This window comes from Erythrolamprus reginae, chromosome 1 (genome assembly GCF_031021105.1).
Source record: "Erythrolamprus reginae isolate rEryReg1 chromosome 1, rEryReg1.hap1, whole genome shotgun sequence".
In the NCBI taxonomy this organism is placed as follows: Eukaryota; Metazoa; Chordata; class Lepidosauria; order Squamata; family Dipsadidae; genus Erythrolamprus; species Erythrolamprus reginae.
Window position 1 is genome coordinate 220,267,099 of NC_091950.1, and position 18,541 is coordinate 220,285,639.

General features: G+C 44.3%; 1 protein-coding gene across 6 annotated transcripts in view; it reads left to right on the forward strand.

Annotated features, from left to right (window-relative positions):
• LOC139156524 (histone deacetylase 4) overlaps positions 1–18,541 on the forward strand; it is an 815,291-nt gene that overhangs the window by 329,055 nt on the left and 467,695 nt on the right. For all 6 annotated transcript variants that reach the window (XR_011557327.1, XM_070732257.1, XM_070732259.1 and 3 more), the window contains one exon: positions 14,239–14,389. Coding sequence is in view for 5 of the 6 variants with exons in the window: in XM_070732257.1 (XP_070588358.1) it covers positions 14,239–14,389 (151 nt within the window). In the remaining variant the exon portion in view is untranslated. The remainder of the gene's footprint in view (positions 1–14,238; positions 14,390–18,541) is intronic.

The following is an 18,541-nucleotide window of genomic DNA, read 5'->3' on the forward strand; positions in this document are numbered from 1 at the left end:
AAATAAATGCAATATGTAAATGTCTGAATGAAAGGGAGAATAAAGAAGCACTATTTAGGGAGGAGATAGAGTTAGAGAAAATAATAATAGAAAAAAGTGAGTGTACCAAGGCACAAGCAAGTAATATATATAAGATGTTAGTGCAGTCAGACGGGTATGTGATCCAAGGATTGACTAAATGGTGGCAAAGTGAGGTACAAGTAGAGGCGCAAGAGATGAAAAATATAATGGAGAATATAAAGAAAACTAAGAATACAAGAGTTAGGGAAATGAGAAGGAAAATATTACATAAGTGGTATTACATACCCATTCAACTCGCATACTTTCAGCAAAATGTTAAGAGTATTTGTTAGCATGTTGTGCTTGGGCCTGGGCCAGCTGCTGCCCCCACATATGTGAGAGATGCATCACAAAGTGATTGCGAAAGCCTGGCTGACAGCCAGGAAAATGTGGCAGACAGCGCAGAGGATGAGGCAGATGGTTCAGAGGAGTTGGCAGAGAGACCACAGGACCTGGCAGACAGCCCAGGGGATTTAGTAAACAGCCCGTCTGATAGCCTCTCCTCATTGGATTTAGGTGCTGAACAGCTAATAGACATGCGTAGCCGGAGAGCCATGCAACGGAAGGCTCAATTAAGGGACTATCACCGGTGATCATAGTAGCACCTGTGGCTGGATGTGGTCCTCATAATGAGGGCTGGGTGTGGTTCCCATAATGAGGGCTGGGTGTGGTTCCCATAATGAGGGCTACAGTTATAAAAGAGAATAGAGGCAGAGGCAAACTGTGGATGTTTATCTGTGTGATTTGTGTGACTGTGGTTCCTGCTTTGAAGTCTCTGCTCCGTGCCTTTGGATTTCAACCCAGCATTTTCAGGCAAGTGGGGGTTGAGAACTCTGGGACTAGCTGTTGCTTTCATGCCTCAAAGATTCAGAGATCTCCTGAACAGTTCCGTGCAGTTTGTCTTTGTTTGCTTTTTCCTGCACTTTGTATTTGGCTGACTGTTTGCCTCGAACTGTGTTTTACTCCTGACAATAAGGACAGTTTTCTTTAACCTTTTCTGTTTGTTTAATACAAGTTTGCTGATTAGCGAAGCACGTGTGTGTTTGATCTTTTTTCTTGGACGTTAATTATCGCCTGAGCCCAGTCAGGCAGAACAGGTACCAAGATAAAGGAGTGTTTATGCATATGTTTCGGGTGAACTTTACAAAAAATTCGGGTGACGTCACCGAACCTGAACCTGAACCCCAAACTTTTTAAAAATAGAGCTGCAGAATGCAGACCTGTGGTTGCCCACAAATTACATTTGCAAGAGGGTGAACGGGGACGCAGAGTAGCAGGAGGAGGCAACAGCAGCCACCCACCAGCTTTTGCCCAGCAATCCCATATGCGGCAGGCATCACCTTTTTCACAATAATCCCGTGTGATGGAAGGCAATGCGCTCTGTGGTGCTATCGGTCTCTGGCCGTGGTGACCAGTAGTAGCAGCTTGAGCCTTCAGGTTACACAGAAAAAGGAAAGGCAGAGAAAGAAGGCGTCCCTGTCGTTGGCCAAAAATTAAATTTACAGAGAGCGCTAGAGGCTTCAGATTACACAGAAAAAGGAAAGGCAGAGAAAGAAGGCAGCCCTGTGGTTGCCCACAAATTAAATTTGCAAGAGGGTGAACAGGGGGATGCAGAGTACCAGGAGGAGGCAACAGCAGCCACCCACCAGCTTTTACCCAGCAATCCGATATGCGGCAGGCATCACCTTTTTCACAGTAATCCCGTGTGATGGAAGGCCATGCGCTCTGTGGCGCTATCAGTCTCTGGCCGCTGTGACCAGTAGTAGCAGCTTGAGCCTTCAGGTTACACAGAAAAAGGAAAGGCAGAGAAAGAAGGCGGCCCTGTGGTTGGCCAAAAATTAAATTGAGAGACTGCGCTAGTGGCTTTTTCTTGCATGGAAAAAGGAAAGGCAGAGAAAGAAGGCGGCCCTGTGGTTGCCCACAAATTTGCAAGAAGATGAACAGGGAGACGCAGAGTAGCAGGAGGATGGAACAGCAGCCACCCACCAGATTTTGCACAGCAATCCCATATGCGGCAGCCAGCCACCAGCTTTTACCCAGCAATCCCATATGCGGCAGGCATCACCTTTTTCACTGTAATCTCGTGTGATGGGAGGCCATGCGCTCTGCGGCGCGATCGGTTTCTGGCCGTTGTGACCAGTAGTAGCAGCTTGAGCCTTTAGGTTACATAGAAAAAGGAAAGGCAGAGAAAGAAGGCAGCCCTTTGGTTGCCCACAAATTAAATTTGCAAGAGGGTGAACAGGGGGATGCAGAGTAGCATGAGGAGGCAACAGCAGCCACCTTCCAGCTTTTCCAAAGTAAACCCATATGTGGCAGCCACCCACCAGCTTTTACCCAGCAATCCGATATGCGGCAGGCATCATCTTTTTCACAGTAATTCTATGTGATGGAAGGCCATGCGCTCTGTGGCGCTATCGGTCTCTGGCCACTGTGACCAGTAGTAGCAGCTTGAGCCTTCAGGTTACACAGAAAAAGAAAAGGCAGAGAAAGAAGGGGGCCCTGTGGTTGGCCAAAAATTAAATTGAGAGACAGCGCTAGTGGCATTTTCTTGCATAGAAAAAGGAAAGGCAGAGAAAGAAGGAGGCCCTGTCGTTGGCCAAAAATTAAATTTACAGAGAGTGCATGTGGGTTCTAGCACCTCGTCATCTTCCACCAACTCCTCCTCGCTAGCCTCCTTCTCAGACTCTACATTGCAGTAAGCTGCAGGAGCGGGGCTCTGGGTCTCATCATCATCTATTGTGGTCTTCCCTGATGATGCCATGGACACCTCCTCTTTCTCTGGCAGAAGCTCCTGGCTATCCGGAAGCCCAAGGTCTGCAACTGCGGATTGGGCAGGTGGATGCCCCATGGCATCCCAGTTGCAAGTTTCAGAGGACAGCATTAGAGACTCCACTGCTTCTGGCTGAGACGGCCTTGCTGCTTTGGAGGGGGGTGATGACTCAGGCACTGAACACGCAGATGTGGTGGAGTGTGTAGAAGGCAATAACAAGGAAAAGGTAGCGCTGCATGCAATGTCATCTCCAACTTCTTTTTGCATCAAAACCAGGTGCCTGCTTGCACCACAGTAAGGGATAGGAGACGCAGATGTTACACGCCCTCTACCTGCCCCTGCAGCACCAGCTTCAGCAGCAGCAGCAATGCCATGTCCCTTTTTCGCGGCTTTCTTCATGTTTGAAGGCCTGCAGTGACACTGGTCCAAGGAACAGATGAAGGTGCGGCATTCAGGTGGAACTAGAATTAGAGAAAAAATGCCTTGTAAAACTTAAATGCCCAGGCAGCAGTAGAACCTTTGTATTAGACAGAAAATCCATTGGTCCACCGCTTCGCCACGTTGCCCGAACCAAACCCCAAACTTTGGCACGGATTTTTTTTAAAATTCAGGTTCGGGCTCGATATGCCGAACACTGCAAAATTCAGTACGGACCCGAATTGTGCGAGTTTGGTTTGCCCAACACTACTTAGGGGTCACAGTTCTCAGCTTTTGAAGTAATTGAGGTAAATATTACATGGACTTCCCTGGGTAAGTTGGGCCTCACCACATATCTGGTGCTCATTCTGTAAGCCTCATCTATGTCCACCCTTATTTTCTCTTTATCTTCTTCCATTGTTTCCGCTAAACTATCACCTAATATCTCATGTAAATTCTCACCTGATCATTTTTCTTTTCCCTCTCATTAAGTCACGGAACCCTTGACTGGCCCTTGTGGAATCCTTGGGTTCCGCGGAACTCCAGTTGAAAAACACTGGCATAGGAATTCATCACTGGGTTCACCAGGTGTTCCTCTCTCACACCTGAACCAGGTTGGGATAGACCCCTTTATGGGTCCCCAATCAGCCATCAGGAAAGCCATCTTGTCGCTTTGGCTACGGCTCTGCCATCTCTCCCTCCGGGAAGTATGAGTCAGAAGTCGGTCCTGTAAATAGTCTGGCCCTATGCCATCTTGAGCTTTATAAGTAATAACAAACACCTTAAATTGTGTCCGGAGACCCTTGTTTGGCTCGTGGAGTGTTGGCGTAATATGGCTGTACCTAGGCACACCCACAACAGATGCATGGCTGCATTCTGGACTAATTGTAGTCTGCAAACACTTTTCAAGGGTAGCCCTATGTAGAGCGTGTTGCAGTCAAGCCGTAAGGTGATAACAGCATGAGTTATTGTGAGAAGAGACTCCCGATCCAAATAAAACCACAACTGGTGCACTAGGTCAGGGGTAGGTAAAGTTGGCTCTTCTATGACTTGTGGACTTCAACTCCCAGAATTCCTGAGCCAACCATGCTAGCTCAGGAATTCTGGGAGTTGAAGTCCACATGTTATAGAAGAGCCTACCCCTGCACTAGGTGAACCTGTGCAAAGGTCCACCTAGTCAGAGCCAAGAGATATTGTTCTAATATCAGCTGGGATCTAAGAAGACACTCAGATTAGGGACCCGTTCTGAGAGGGTTAATATTACCCCTCCCAGAGCTAAGGATGGACAGATGGAACAGCCCTTGGGAGGTAATGCCTGCAGCCACTCGGTCTTCTGGGGTTGAGCTTGAGTCTGTTAACTCCCATCCAGACCCTTACAGCCTCCAGGCACTGGCACATCATGTCCACTGCTTCACTGAATTTGCATGGGGTGGAGATGTAAAGCTGGGTATCATCAGTGTACTGCTAGAACCTCACCTGTGCCGTTGGATGATCTCACCCAGCAGTTTCACATATATGTTAAATACAAGGATGGAGAGGACCAACCCCTGAGGTACCCCGTACAGGACGGGTCTATGAACACCCCATACAGGACGGGCCTATGAACTCACCAGAATACAGTGCCTCCCACTCCCTCTCCAGTTGTCGCAGAAGGATACCATGGTCAATGGTACTGAAAGCCGCTGAAAGGTCAAGGAGCCCCAAGGTAGAGGAGTTCCCCCTATCTCGGGCTTGCCAGAGATCATCATCAGCATGACCAAAGTAGTTTCAGTGCTGTAGCCAAGCCTGAAACTCGACTAATAAGGGTCTAGATATTTCTATAGTTTACTGCTGGCTCCTTTAATTATAAGTTGATCCGACTATAAGCCAAGGCATCTACTTTTGCAACAAAAACTGGGAAAACTTATTGACTCAAGTATAAGCCTAGGGTGGAAAATGCAGTGGCTATTAACTTATAAAAATGGAATATTCTTCTACTGTAACTATTTAAAATTGTTTTTGTAGGAGAATAAAACAACAACAACAACATATGAAGAACGGTTGCAGGAACTGGGTATATCTAGTTTAATGGAAAAAGGGACCAGGGGAGACATGATAGCAGTCTTCCAATATCTCAGGGTTTGCCACAAAGAAGAGAGGGTCAACCTATTCTCCAAAGCACCTGAGGGCAGAACAAGAAGCAATGGGTGGAAACTAAACAAGGGGAAAAGCAACTTAAAACTAAGGAGAAAATTCCTGAGAGTTTGTGGAACAGACTGCCACCAGAAGTTGTGAATGATATTATCCCATTCAACTTTAGAGAATAGGATGAGCCTCCCCCTTATATGTGCAGCCCCTTAGATATTAGAGAACTGCTATCATGTCACTCCCAGTCCTTCTTTTCATTAAACTAGATCATGGGTCAGCAACCTTAAACACTCAAAGAGCCATTTGGACCCAATTCCCACCGGGAACTACAAAAATTGGGTTGGCATGACCAACTTATCGCTCATTCTTACCAATCACATGACACACACACACACACAGCCATGCCTACCCAGCTGGTCATTAGAGCAGAGAACTGGTTGTTAAATTATTGGCCCAAATGGCCCCACCTTCCTCCTTCCTCACTCTCCTTCCACTATTTCAGCCCCTCTGGAGAAATTAAGACTAAAGTTTAGCTCTCAAATTTGTTCAAAGACTTTTACCTGTAATAGCAAAGAGAAGAAAAGTGTGCTAGAAGTACCAATGGGGGTGGTGAAGGGAAACCAAACATGGAATGTTTGATGGGTACAGCAATGAGACTGGCTCCTGCAGCATCTTCTACGGGATCCCCTTCAACCTTGGCAGTGCCCAGGAATACCTCGCTGAATTAACAAGAGGACAGCAGAGCAATACATTTCTCTGAAATTTAAATCATAGGGTACATAACAGGAAGCTGTGTCAGGAGACTGCACACCTGCTATGACCTATCACCTCTTAGTTTCAATGTGAAGAATTTGAATCACTCTTTCACAATTTGACTTCTCCCTGGTGACACTGGATTTCTTTAACAGCACAACTCAGGAATGATGAGAGTGTAGTGCCATAGCTCTGAAGGGCCATCATATCCTTATTCCTTCCTTTTTTCCCTTCCTTTAATCCTGTATATTATGGTTCATTATTGTTAGTATTTATTAAAGAATGCTGTGTAGCTTAGAAGCTTTCAGCAAAAATAACAGCAGTTGTGTGTGACTGAAACTATCTTGGACTGTTATTTACACACACACACACAGACACCCTATATATTTTTATTCCTTTCCCTTGATCCTTGTAAGTCTTCTCCATATGGTTTAGACTACAGTCCTCTTGGTTGCTCTTCTTTGCATTTTTTCTAGAGTCTCAACATCTTTTCTGTAGTATAACAATATACCCTATTGTTTAATAGTAAATTGCTTTTCCAGACTGAAAAGCAATTTATACTGTTGTATTTTTAGTACTCAACTAATAATAAAATATAATTGCATAAATAATATGATGTGTATGGGATGAATGATTGGTATGAGTGGGATGGTTGGTATGAGTGGGGTATGGCATAGATGAGATGAATGGAAATAGTATGAATGATATATTTGGCCCACTTGACGCTGGAGAAGCAGGAGGGGAGGGGGCACCTATCTCTGGGGTAGCAGAGGGTCGGAATATCCCGGTGTTGCTGGGGAGAGGCAGATATGGCGGAAGCCACGGACTTAGCCATTCCAGGGGAACGAGGGATCGCTGCTTAATAACAATCCCATGTTCTGGCTCCGTGAGCTCAACCCTGGGCACTGGTGATGAGTGTAATTCTGGCCTTGGGCTCAGGTTGCTGCTACTCAACGCTAGGTCGGTGGTAAATAAAGCTCTCCTCATCCGGGATTTGATCCTGGATGAGGAGGCCAACCTGGCATGTGTAACTGAAACCTGGCTGGGCCTGGAGGGAGGAGTTCCTCTCTCTGAAATTTGCCCAGCCGGGTTTCAGATATGGCATTAATCTCGACTCCAGGGAAGCAGGGGGGAGGCGTGGCTACTTTTGCCTACATAGACTTGTTGCTCCAGAGATTATGGGCTGCGAGTCCCTCTTGGTGAAGTTGGACTTAGGAGTTCAGGTGGGCTTATTTCTCACATACCTGCCTCCCACCTGCGGGTCAAAAGCCTTGCCTGTGCTACTTGAGGAGGTAGCCAGGTTGGCGGTGGGGTTCCCCAGACTTATTGTCTTGGGGGACTTTAACCTGCCATCACTCGGCGAAACCTCTGGACTGGCACAGGAGTTCATGGCCACCATGACAGCCATGGACCTGACTCAAGTAATAAAGGGTCCAACTCACGAGGGAGGACACGCCCCCAACATGGTATTCCTTTCTGAGCAATTGAGTAATGGTCTGAGACTTAAGGGGCTTAGAAGTGTTGCCTTTGTCATGGTCAGACCATTTTCTACTACGGCTTGACTTCCTGGCTCCAATCCTTCCCCGCAGGGAGGCGGAACCGATTAAGTTGTTCCGCCCCAGACGCCTGATAGACCCAGAGGGCTTTCAGAAGGTGCTTGTGGTTATTCCAGATGCACTCATCCACAGTTCAGTGGAGTCTCTTGCTGAGGCCTGGAACAAGGCTGCAGCGGAGGCTCTTGACCAGATTGCGCCGTTGTGACCTCTCTGTGGCACTAGACCCCGTAGAGCTCCATGGTTCAACGAGGAGCTCCGGGAATTGAAATGCCAGAAAAGATGTCTAGAGAAGCGATGGAGGAAGAGTAAGTCTGAATCCGATCGAACACTTGTAAGAGCTTTTATTAAGACTTACAAAGTGGCACTCCACGCGGCAAGATGTGCGTATTATGTCATCTTGATTGCATCAGCGGAATCCCGCCCGGCCGCTCTGTTTAGGGTGACCCGCTCCCTTCTTAACCAGGAGGAAGTTTGGGAGCCCTTACAGAGAAGTGCCGAGGATTTTAACATGTTTTTCGCTGATGAAATCGACCTTCACTCCAATTGGATAACAGAGTCCCAGATTATCTCTGGGACCGCCTTCTGCCGCACGAATCCCATTGACCAGTTAGGTCCCACAGAGTGGGCCTTGTCCGGGTCCCGTCAACTAAACAATGTCATTTGGCGGGACGCAGGGGAAGAGACTTCTCTGTGGTGGCCCCAGCCCTCTGGAACCAACTCCCCCCAGAGATTAGAATAGCCCCCACCCTTCTTGCCTTTTGTAAGCTTCTTAAAACCCACCCCTGTTGTCAGGCATAGGGGAAACTGAGATATTCTTTCCCCCTAGGCTTCTCCAATTTATGTATGGTATGTTTGTATGTATGATTGGTTTTAAAATAAGGGTTTTTAGCTGTTTTAGTATTGGATTGTTGCATGTTGTTTTTACCACTGTTGTTAGCCGCCCCGAGTCTACGGAGAATGAATGAATGAATGAATGAATGAATGAATGAATGAATAAATAAATAAATAAATAAATGTCGACTGACAACGGGTCAGTTGTGGTGACTGGGGCCCATACTTGTCCACCTGTCTGTGAAGAGTTTGATCTGGTGACACCTGATGAATTGGACAAGGCCATTGGAGCTGTGAATTCCGCCACCTGCTTACTGGATCTCACCTCGGCCAGCAGGGAGGTGACACGGAGCTGGGTCCAGGAGATTGTCAATGCTTCTTTGAGGAGAGGGTCCTTTCAGGATCCTTACAAGGAGGCACTTGTGCGCCCCCTCCTCAAGAAGTCTTCCCTGGACCCAGCCATTCTTAACAACTATTGGCCAGTCTCCAACCTTCCCTTTATCGGGAAGGTTGTTGAGAAGGTGGTGGCACTCCAACTTCAACAGTCCTTGGAAGAAGCTGATTATCTAGGCCCTCAACAGTCAGGATTCAGGGCCGGCTACAGCACGGAAACTGCTTTGGTCGCATTGATGGATGATCTCTGACGGGCCCGGGACAGGGGTTTATCCTCTGTCCTGGTGCTTCTTGACCTCTCAACGGCTTTCAGTACCATCGATCATGTTGTCCTTCTGCGCCAGCTGGAGGGGTTGGCCGTGGGAGGCACTGTTCTTCAGTGGTTCTCCTCCTACCTCTCCGGTTGATCGCATTCAGTGTTAGTGGGAGATCAGAGGTCGACCTCACGGTTACTCCCTTGTGGGGTGCCTCAGGGGTCAGTCCTCTCCCCCCTGCTATTCAATATCTACATGAAACCGCTGGGTGAGATCATCCAGAGGCATGGGATGAGGTATCATCAGTATGCAGATGATACCCAGTTGTACATCTCCACCCCATGTCCAGTCAATGAAGCAGTGGAAGTGATGTGCCAGTGCCTGGAGTCTGTTGGGGTCTGGATGGGTGTCAACAGACTCAAACTCAATCTGGATAAGACGGAGTGGCTGAGGGTTCTGCCTCCCAAGGACAATTCAATCTGTCCATCCATAACCCTGGGGGGGGGAATTATTGACCCCCTCAGAGAGGGTCTGCAACTTGGGCATCCCCCCTTGATCCACAGCTCACATTAGAGAACCATCTTTCAGCTGTGGCGAGGGGGACGTTTGCCCAGGTTTGTCTGGTGCACCAGTTGCGGCCCTATCTGGATCGGGACTCACTGCTCACAGTCACTCATGCCCTCATCACCTCAAGATTTGACTACTGTAATGTTCGCTACATTGGGCTACCTTTGAAAAGTGTTCAGAAACTTCAGATTGTGCAGAATGCAGCTGCGAGAGCAATCATGGGCTTCCCAAGGTATGCCCATGTTACACCAACACTCCGCAGTCTGCATTGGTTGCCGATCAATTCCTGGTCACAATTCAAAGTGTTGGTTATGACCTATAAAGCCCTTCATGGCATCGGACCAGAATATCTCCGGGACTGCCTTCTGCCGCACGAATCCCAGCGACTGATTAGTCTCACAGAGTTGGCCTTCTCCGGGTCCTGTCGACTAAACAATGTTGTTTGGCAGGTCCCAGGGGAAGAGCCTTCTCTCTGGTGGCCCCGACCCTCTGGAACCAGCTCCCCCCTGAAATTAGAACTGCCCCAACCTCCTTGCCTTTCGTAAACTCCTTAAAACCCACCTCTGCCGTCAGGCATGGGGGAACTGAGATAACTTCCCCAGGCCTATATTGTTTATGTATGGTATGTTGTGTGCATGTTTTTTAAATTATGGGTTTTTAGTTTTAATTATTAGATTTGTATTGTACATTGTTTTTTTAATTACTGTTGTGAGCCGCCCCGAGTCTATGGAGAGGGGCGGCATACAAATTTAATAAATAAAAGAAATAAAATGTTTTCAACTTAATTATATATGTTTATTTTTAAGTGATATAGAGCTTAAATCAATAGAGCATGAAAAATTACCAATATGGATAACCACTTTTTTGGATTAGGCTAGTCAGAAAGTAATTGAAATAAATTGCTTCTCAAACGCTTGATTTCAAAATAATACTATTTATTTCTTCTATTTCTTAGTACAATCAGCTTCTGTGATGCAGCAAAATTACTTTCAATTTTTCATTGTGTTTAATTAGGCAATTCAGCTATATAATTGCTTCACTGGCTTCTAGGAGTCATTCTGTAATTAGTAGGCTAGTCTGTGCTGGGTAAACAAGTGATAAATCAGGTAATAAATCACACGATAATAGCTTACTTTTCGGAGCTAAGTGAAAGCACTCATGTTGGCTCGGTGTCAGAATTAACTTAAACAGGTAGTGCATCTGTCCAATCCCAGATGTGAGGTAATTAATTAATTAACTCACGCTCTAAAATGCATCTCAAAATCTCCTCCCACTCATCTCTTCTGATCTTTTTTGCTGCCTTCTGAACTTTGGGTCGATCCATCTTGAGTCCTGACAGCTGCTATCTGAAGCTGCTGTCTGCATACTTTCCCCGAAACCTGTTCCCCTATTTTAATATCTTCCTCGCTAAAATTCTCTTCTGCTTCTAAATCAGGTAAATTGACAGGTTCCAATACATCCTCTCCTTCTGAATCTGAGCATTCCAAAGGCTGACAGGGCGTATACACAACACCATCCCTCTCCCCATGGCCCCTACCCTCTCCAGGTGGGTAAATGGGGTTAGTTTAGAAGGAAAATGTACATAAAAATCAAAAACTAACTCAGGTGCTTCAAAGTCTTGGGCATCCATCCAGAAACAATTTACAGGCCTGCCTCCCAACCATTCCACCAGGTACTGGAAACAGCTGTCGAGCCAATGAGAGTCCCGGATGCCAGTAATGTTCAAGCGGGGCAAAGGAACACGGAGTCTGGCCAGAGGGCATGGAGGAGCAGGAACAGCTGGAACTGGTGGTCGAAGTGGAGAGTCAGGTGTGACTGGAACAAGTAGGGATGTACATGCATGGAGGTGGGCAATGTCAGAGAGTAGGTCACTGGATTGATGACCTTTTCAACAGGAAAGGGTCCTATGAAATGTTGGTCAAGCTTGCGACTTGGTCTTTTGGAGGAAAGGTATTTTGTAGAAAGCCAAACTTGATTACTAATGGTCAATGGTGGAGTGTCTTTGTGGGAACGGTCTGCAAAACATTTGTAGTCTTCTTTGGCTTTGGTCAAGGAACGCTGAACAAGGTCATGAACGGCACGTAGCTCAGTAAGAAATTTGCTGGCAAGTGGAACTGGAGAATTGGAGGGTGTGAGTGGAAAGAGTCAGGGATGGAACCCATAGTTAGCGCAGAACGGCGTTGTCTGCATGGAGGTATGTTCAGAGTTATTAAAGGCGAACTTGGCTAAGGGAAGATATTTCGCCCAATCTTATTGCCGGTCATGAACGAAACAATGCAGGTATTGCTGCAGGATGCCAATGACTTTTCCGGTGCCCCTGTCTGTTTGGGTGTGATGGGTGGAAGCCAAGGAAACTTGGACCTGGAGGGCGGTCATGAGTTCTTTCCAAAATTTGGCAGTGAATTGGGGACCACAATCAGAGACTGTGGTGTCAGGTAAGCCGTATAGTCTGAAGATGTGCTGGATAAATAGTTGAGCGGTGATCTTTGCTGTAGGTATTCTGCAACAAGGGATGAAATGTGCCATCTTGCTTAACATGTCCAACACTACAAGCACGGTGGTAAATCCAGCGGAGACAGGTAAACAGATGAGAAAATCCATGCAAATTGTACCCCATGGTCTTTCAGGTATAGGCAACTGCTGTAGTAATCCCGGAGGGGGGGTCCAGTGGCTGCCTTGGCTTGGCGACAATGGATGCAGGAGTTTACGTAGGCGTGGACATCACCAAAAAGTTCGAGAGACGAGGCGTAGCATTTTGAAAAGGTCAAAGTGACCAGCTGCCGGGTTATCTTTGCACTGGCTGAGGATGAGACCTCAGAATGGGCCTACTGGAACGTAAAGCAGGTCACGGTAGCGTAGCAAGTTGTCAGATATGGTCCACGGTGAATCAGGTTCTAGTTCTTGCTTTCTTTGGTCTACAAATATGTCCTGGCATTACGCTTCCTGAAGTTGTTGTCAAAGATCTACTGTATTGTGGACGGCTGCGATCGACGCGAAAGGTAGAACAGTATGAAGCAGCACAGGTTCTTGGGCTTGAGTGTACTCAGGTTTGAGAGACAGGGCATCGGCTTGTTTGTTATCCCACTTGGAAATGTAGGTGATATGGAAGTTGAATCTGGCGAAGAAAAAGGACCATCGGATCTATCTCTGGCTTAACTTCCTGGCAGTTTGGAGAAATTCCAAGTTTTTGTGGTCGGTTCTGACCTGTACTTGGTGACGAGCTCCTTCCAAGTGATGTCGCCGGGTCTCAAAAGCAGTCTTGATAGCTAAAAGTTCTTTTTCCCAAATGGTATAGTGGCATTCGGCAGATTTTAGTTTTCTGGAGTAATAGGCACAGGGGAACAAAGGTTTACCTCTTGGCATTGTTGAAGAAGTACGGTCCCCACTCCAACATCAGAGGCATCAGCTTCTACGATAAAAGGACGAGCAGGGTCTGGGTACTGGAGAATAGGTCCTTGCATGAAAGCTTTTTTGAGGTTGAGAAAGGCTCGTTGCTCTGCATTGCCCCATTGAAATGAAACTCCTTTCTGGAGAAGGCGAGTGAGGGGCGCAGTTAATGTGGCAAAGTTTGGAATGAAGGTTCGGTAATAGTCTTCGGAGAGGAGCGGCATACAAATCTAATAAATTGAATTGAAATTGAATTGAATAGTTAACAAATCCCAAAAATCCTTGGACATCTTTAACTCAAGATGGAGGTTGCCATGTTTGCAATGCATCAAGTTTTCCGGTGTCCATTGTGATGCCTTGGGAAGAAATCACATGTTTAGGTTTAGGTTTATTGGATTTATATGCCGCCCCTCTCCGCAAACATGTCCTAAGAAGTTTGGAAAAATTGGCATTTCTCTAACTTGGCATAAAGATGGTTTTGTCAGAGGCGTTGGAGCACTTGTCGTAAGTGGTGTAGGTGAGTCTCTTTAAAACAGGGGTGGGCAATTAATTTTGCCATGGGGCCGCATGAGAAATTGGGATGGTTTTAGAGGCCAGACTAATATAATTAACTCATTTCTACCCAATACTGTAAAGACCCAGACCCCAGCCTGACCTAAACACCCAGACCCACTCTATACTTTACGGCAACATGGTGCACCACAGTCACTGCGTTGGAGTGTTTGCGTTGTTTCTGTGCTCAGCCGCTCTCGGTAGGAGGTCGGGGTCCGCTCCAGTGTGAGGATGAAAGAGCTCACCGCATCTGCCGGGACTTCTCTGGTTCCTGCTTTCCTCATGATTCATCAGGAAAGTTTTATAGAAGTTATAGAATTTTAAAATATTGGTGATTTAAAAAATTATGATGCAGAATTATGTTGCAAAATACTGTTTAATATGCTTGACAGCATCTATGGTGTGATGTTATCTTTTCTTCATTTTCTCCCTTGGTTTCTTATTTAGAATATAATTTTTTCCTTGATTTAAAATGCTTTATTTTGACAGATAATAAGATGAAATTGTAAAGACTTGAATGGTTAAATATTGTGTGCATTTTTATCTTCCCTTTATTTTCTTGTTTTAACAGCAGCAACAGGAGATTTTAGCAATGAAACATCAGCAGGAGTTATTGGAACACCAGAGAAAATTAGAACAGCATCGGCAGGAGCAAGAGCTGGAGAAACAACACAGGGAACATAAGCTCCAGCAACTTAAACACAAAGAGAAGGGAAAAGAAAGTAAGTAAAAGCATGCTAGGTATTATGGTTATGTAATGGACATATTTCTCTGCAACAAAAATATCAAAAAAGAAGTTGTACTCCATTGACTGCTCCTGTCCCTTTAACCTGAATAAACTAATTTAGAGCCTATTTTATAGATAGGGTTGAAAGATACTGTATATACTCATTAGAAATGTAATCACGACTTCCGGTCTGGATAGAGACCGCAGCGGAGCCTCCTTGGCAGGGCTTTGCCTCGAGGCTCCTTCAACCTCTCCGAAGGTCGCGGTTTGCGATCAGATCGGGTCCGGATGGCCCGATCCTAGAACAGGAGGCTCCCCTCTGTCCGAGGAGCCATCGCTGAAGCTCCGGAGACAGCGGTTTGCCCCTCAGCTTCGGAAAAGGGAGAACCGATCCTCTCCCAAGAGGATCGGCCAGTGCGATCTCTCCAAACCCAGCGGGAAGCAAGGAAAAGACGGAAGAAAGTGAAGACAATTTTCAGTATACCTGAACTGAAAGGGAATACAATAAACAAGAAAACCCAAGGGAAAAACCTGTTGTTTCATGTCTAAAAACGGAGGATTGGATCATTGTAAAAGTTACAAGTGAAAGTTATTTTTTTTTCAACAAGGCGAAAGGGAAAGTTATTGAGAATTTGTATCCAACCGCAAGCAATAGCCGGATCTAATTTCTTTTCACTTTCGTTTATGACTTTGAACTTGAACTTTGAATCTTTAAATTTTTGAGCTATTAAAAATATTCAAGGATTAATAAAACAATTCAAATTTGATATGACTTTAAAAAAGACTTAATTTCCAAAGATGAATAGAATTTGGGATTTCTAAACTATCAGCAAACATCGTATCCCGGGCTCTAATTTTAACAGCGGAGGGATAAAGAACACTTTTACTGCTTTCCTTTTTCTGTTCTTTCCTACAACAATAAAATGAAATAAACTATCAATTTGAAAATAAATGGAAAATAAAACTAATTGACATATTAAAGCTACAAGATCATATTTAGCCTTTTCTTTGGTTTGCCTGTTTTTGGATTACCACCTTTGGATTACTTGCTGATTGCCTGTGGATTATTTGTGAAGACTTTTCTCCTACCTGCCTGGCACTGTAAAGCATAAACTGACTCCATTTTAAGCCTTAAACAACGGAGAACCTGCTTGCATTTGTTTTTTGACTGTGAAACACTAACCGACTCCATTTTAGAATAAAAGAAAATCACAAATCTGACTTTGCTTTTAACTGGAAAATTGGAACTATATAGAAAATAATTGCATAGAAGTTTATTTCCTGTCATCACTGAATCTACAACATCCTTCATTAACAAGATCACTCGATTTATAAGAAGATTATAAGTATATAATATCCATATTTTGTTCCTCAAATTAATTCCGTTTTCTCCTTTTTCTGTATTGCTGTTCTATTGTTATTTTTAAAAGTATATTGACTTAGAATATATGCATTGTTAATAAACCTTGGTTCCCTGCTCTACTTTAACTAAACTAAAATCCCCTTTTTTTGTTGTTTCTCTCTCCCACAAGACAGCCCTTCTTTATTACTTTTCCCCCTTTCCTTCTTCTCTTCCTTCTTATATTTGCCTTCTCTTATCTTTTATTGGATATATTTTTACCCCTCTTCTTTTTTATTCTTCAACAGATATTCTCCCCTGTTCTTTTTATTCATTATTAGATATCTCATTTTATTTTCATTCACTTTTCTTCTTTTTTCCTGTCTTTAAAAAGTATTACATTCTTTTTTCTCTTTTTTGGCTTTTTTTAAATTTAAAGTTAAAAAGAAATTTACAGTGAATTTTATTAGCAATTTGATTAACATATTTGTGGTTTTTATTAGATAATAATTTATTGCTATTTACCAAGGGAAACTGGTTATAAAGTTTATTAAACAAGTTTGGGATTTATAGTGATTTTCCTCTTTTCACTAAATATAAATTGATAGCAATTTCAAATTTGAAAATGTCAAGCACTTCAACCTATGTTAAAACAGTTAAAAAACAAGCAGCAGCTGCAACTTCTTCTCCACAAGGCTCACCTCATCCTTCCCCGACACACCAAGTTTTATCTGTAACTATGTCTACCAAGGAGAAGGATAAAGACAAATCCCTGCAGCCTACTCTGATAACAATACAAGAAACTTTAAATGAAATGAAGGACTTTATGTTTAAATCCCAAGAAGATGCAGCCCAACAACGAGAGGCTATAAAGGATGAGGCAACACAACAAAGAGAAGCCATAAAATCAGATTTGGCGGAATTTAAAACAGAGATGGCTAAGCTGAAAGCAGACATGGGAGAGATGAAGGCGCAGATGAAGGAAATGCAACAAACTTTACAGGAAAGTGAAGATCGCGTCAAAACAGTTGAAGAAAAGACTGTTAAAATTGAAAAGAGAATGGATTACTTTGAAGGCAGAGCTGACTCATGATACAGAAGATATGATGAATCAATCACTCATCTTGAGATGCAACGCGCTTCGTATGGGCTACGATTTCAGAATATAATAGAAGAAAAAGATGAAGATTTAAAGATGACTATGGCTGAAACTATTGGAGGAATACTCCAGGTTGATCCTACAGAAATATTAAAAGAAATCGATGAAGTTTTCAGAATTTCAAATAGCTACATCCGGTGCCACAATCTCCTGAGAGAGGTCCATATCAAGTTTGCAAGAAAGACTCTGTGAGATGACATACTGCATTGGGCAAGAACTTCCAAACTACAACACAAAGGATTTGAAGTAAAAATATTAAAACAAGTCCCAAGAGGTGTCAGAGAAAGTAGAAGAGACTATCATTTTCTAACCAGAATTCTGATTAAAGAAAATATAACTTTCCGCTGGCTTATTCCAGAAGGGATAGCATTGACTTGGCGTTCCAGAAGATATAAGCTGGAAAACTTGGAGCAAGCAACGTATTTTTTTGAAAACAGTGGCATAAGCCACCTGGATCAATCAGCAAACCAACAAATTGCCCAACAGCAACCAGTACAACAGCAACCTGTGAAAGAATCAGTAATCCAGCAGGAGCAAGCCATGGGGGCCACCACTCCGATAGTAGAGCAGGACCAAGGCGCTAGAAGAGTTCAACCTTAGCGCGAAACTAAAAAACCAAACAAATGACAACAAGTAAAGACTTAAAGATCTTTTCTGTTAATGTGAATGGACTTAATGAACCAAGGAAAAGGAAACAAATTTTCTCCAAAATCAGAAATCAAAACGCTCAAATAGCAATACTACAAGAAGTGCATATTTAAAAAAGTAATCAGAAATTATTATCAAATCCTAAAATTGGAAAAATGTATGCTGCATTAGCAGACCAAAAAAAAAGAGGAGTAGTGATGTATGTTGAAAATTCTATAAATTCCAAACAAATATTTAAGGATGATGAAGGTAGAATTTTGATTGTACAAGTTGACATTGAACCTAGACCCCTGGTAATTGTTTCGATTTATGCCCCTAATGAAGATCAAATGACATTTTATAAAAAATTACATCAAGTAATAACAGAGTTAAATATTGAAAATATGTTAATAATTGGTGACTTTAATGCTATTACAAACAGACAATTGGATCACTCGGGGGGGGGATAACAAAAGTAAGAAGAGAAGTAAGAATTTATTACCTAGTACTTTCCAGAAAATGAAAGTGGAATTATTATTAAATGACATTTGGAGGGAAAGACATCCCCACAAGAGACAATACACTTTTTACTCTAACCCCCATAAAATCTGGACAAGAATAGACATGGTATGGGCTTCAAAAATAATTGCTGAGCAAATTGCTGAGCTCGTTGCTCCGGAGATTGCGGGTTGCGAGTCCCTCCTTGTGAAGTTGGACTTAGGGGTTCAGGTGGGCTTGTTTCTCACGTACCTGCCTCCCAGCTGCGTGTCAAAAGCCCTGCCTGTGCTGCTCGAGGAGGTAGCCGGGCTGGCGGTGGAGTTCCCCAGACTTATTGTTCTGGGGGACTTCAACCTGCCGTCGCTCGGCGAAACCTCTGGGTTGGCACAGGAGTTCATGGCCACCATGACAGCCATGGACCTGACTCAAGTAGTACAGGGTCCGACTCACGAGGGAGGGCACGCACCTGACATGGTATTCCTTTCCGAGCAATTGAGTAATGGTCCGAGACTAAGGGGCTTAGA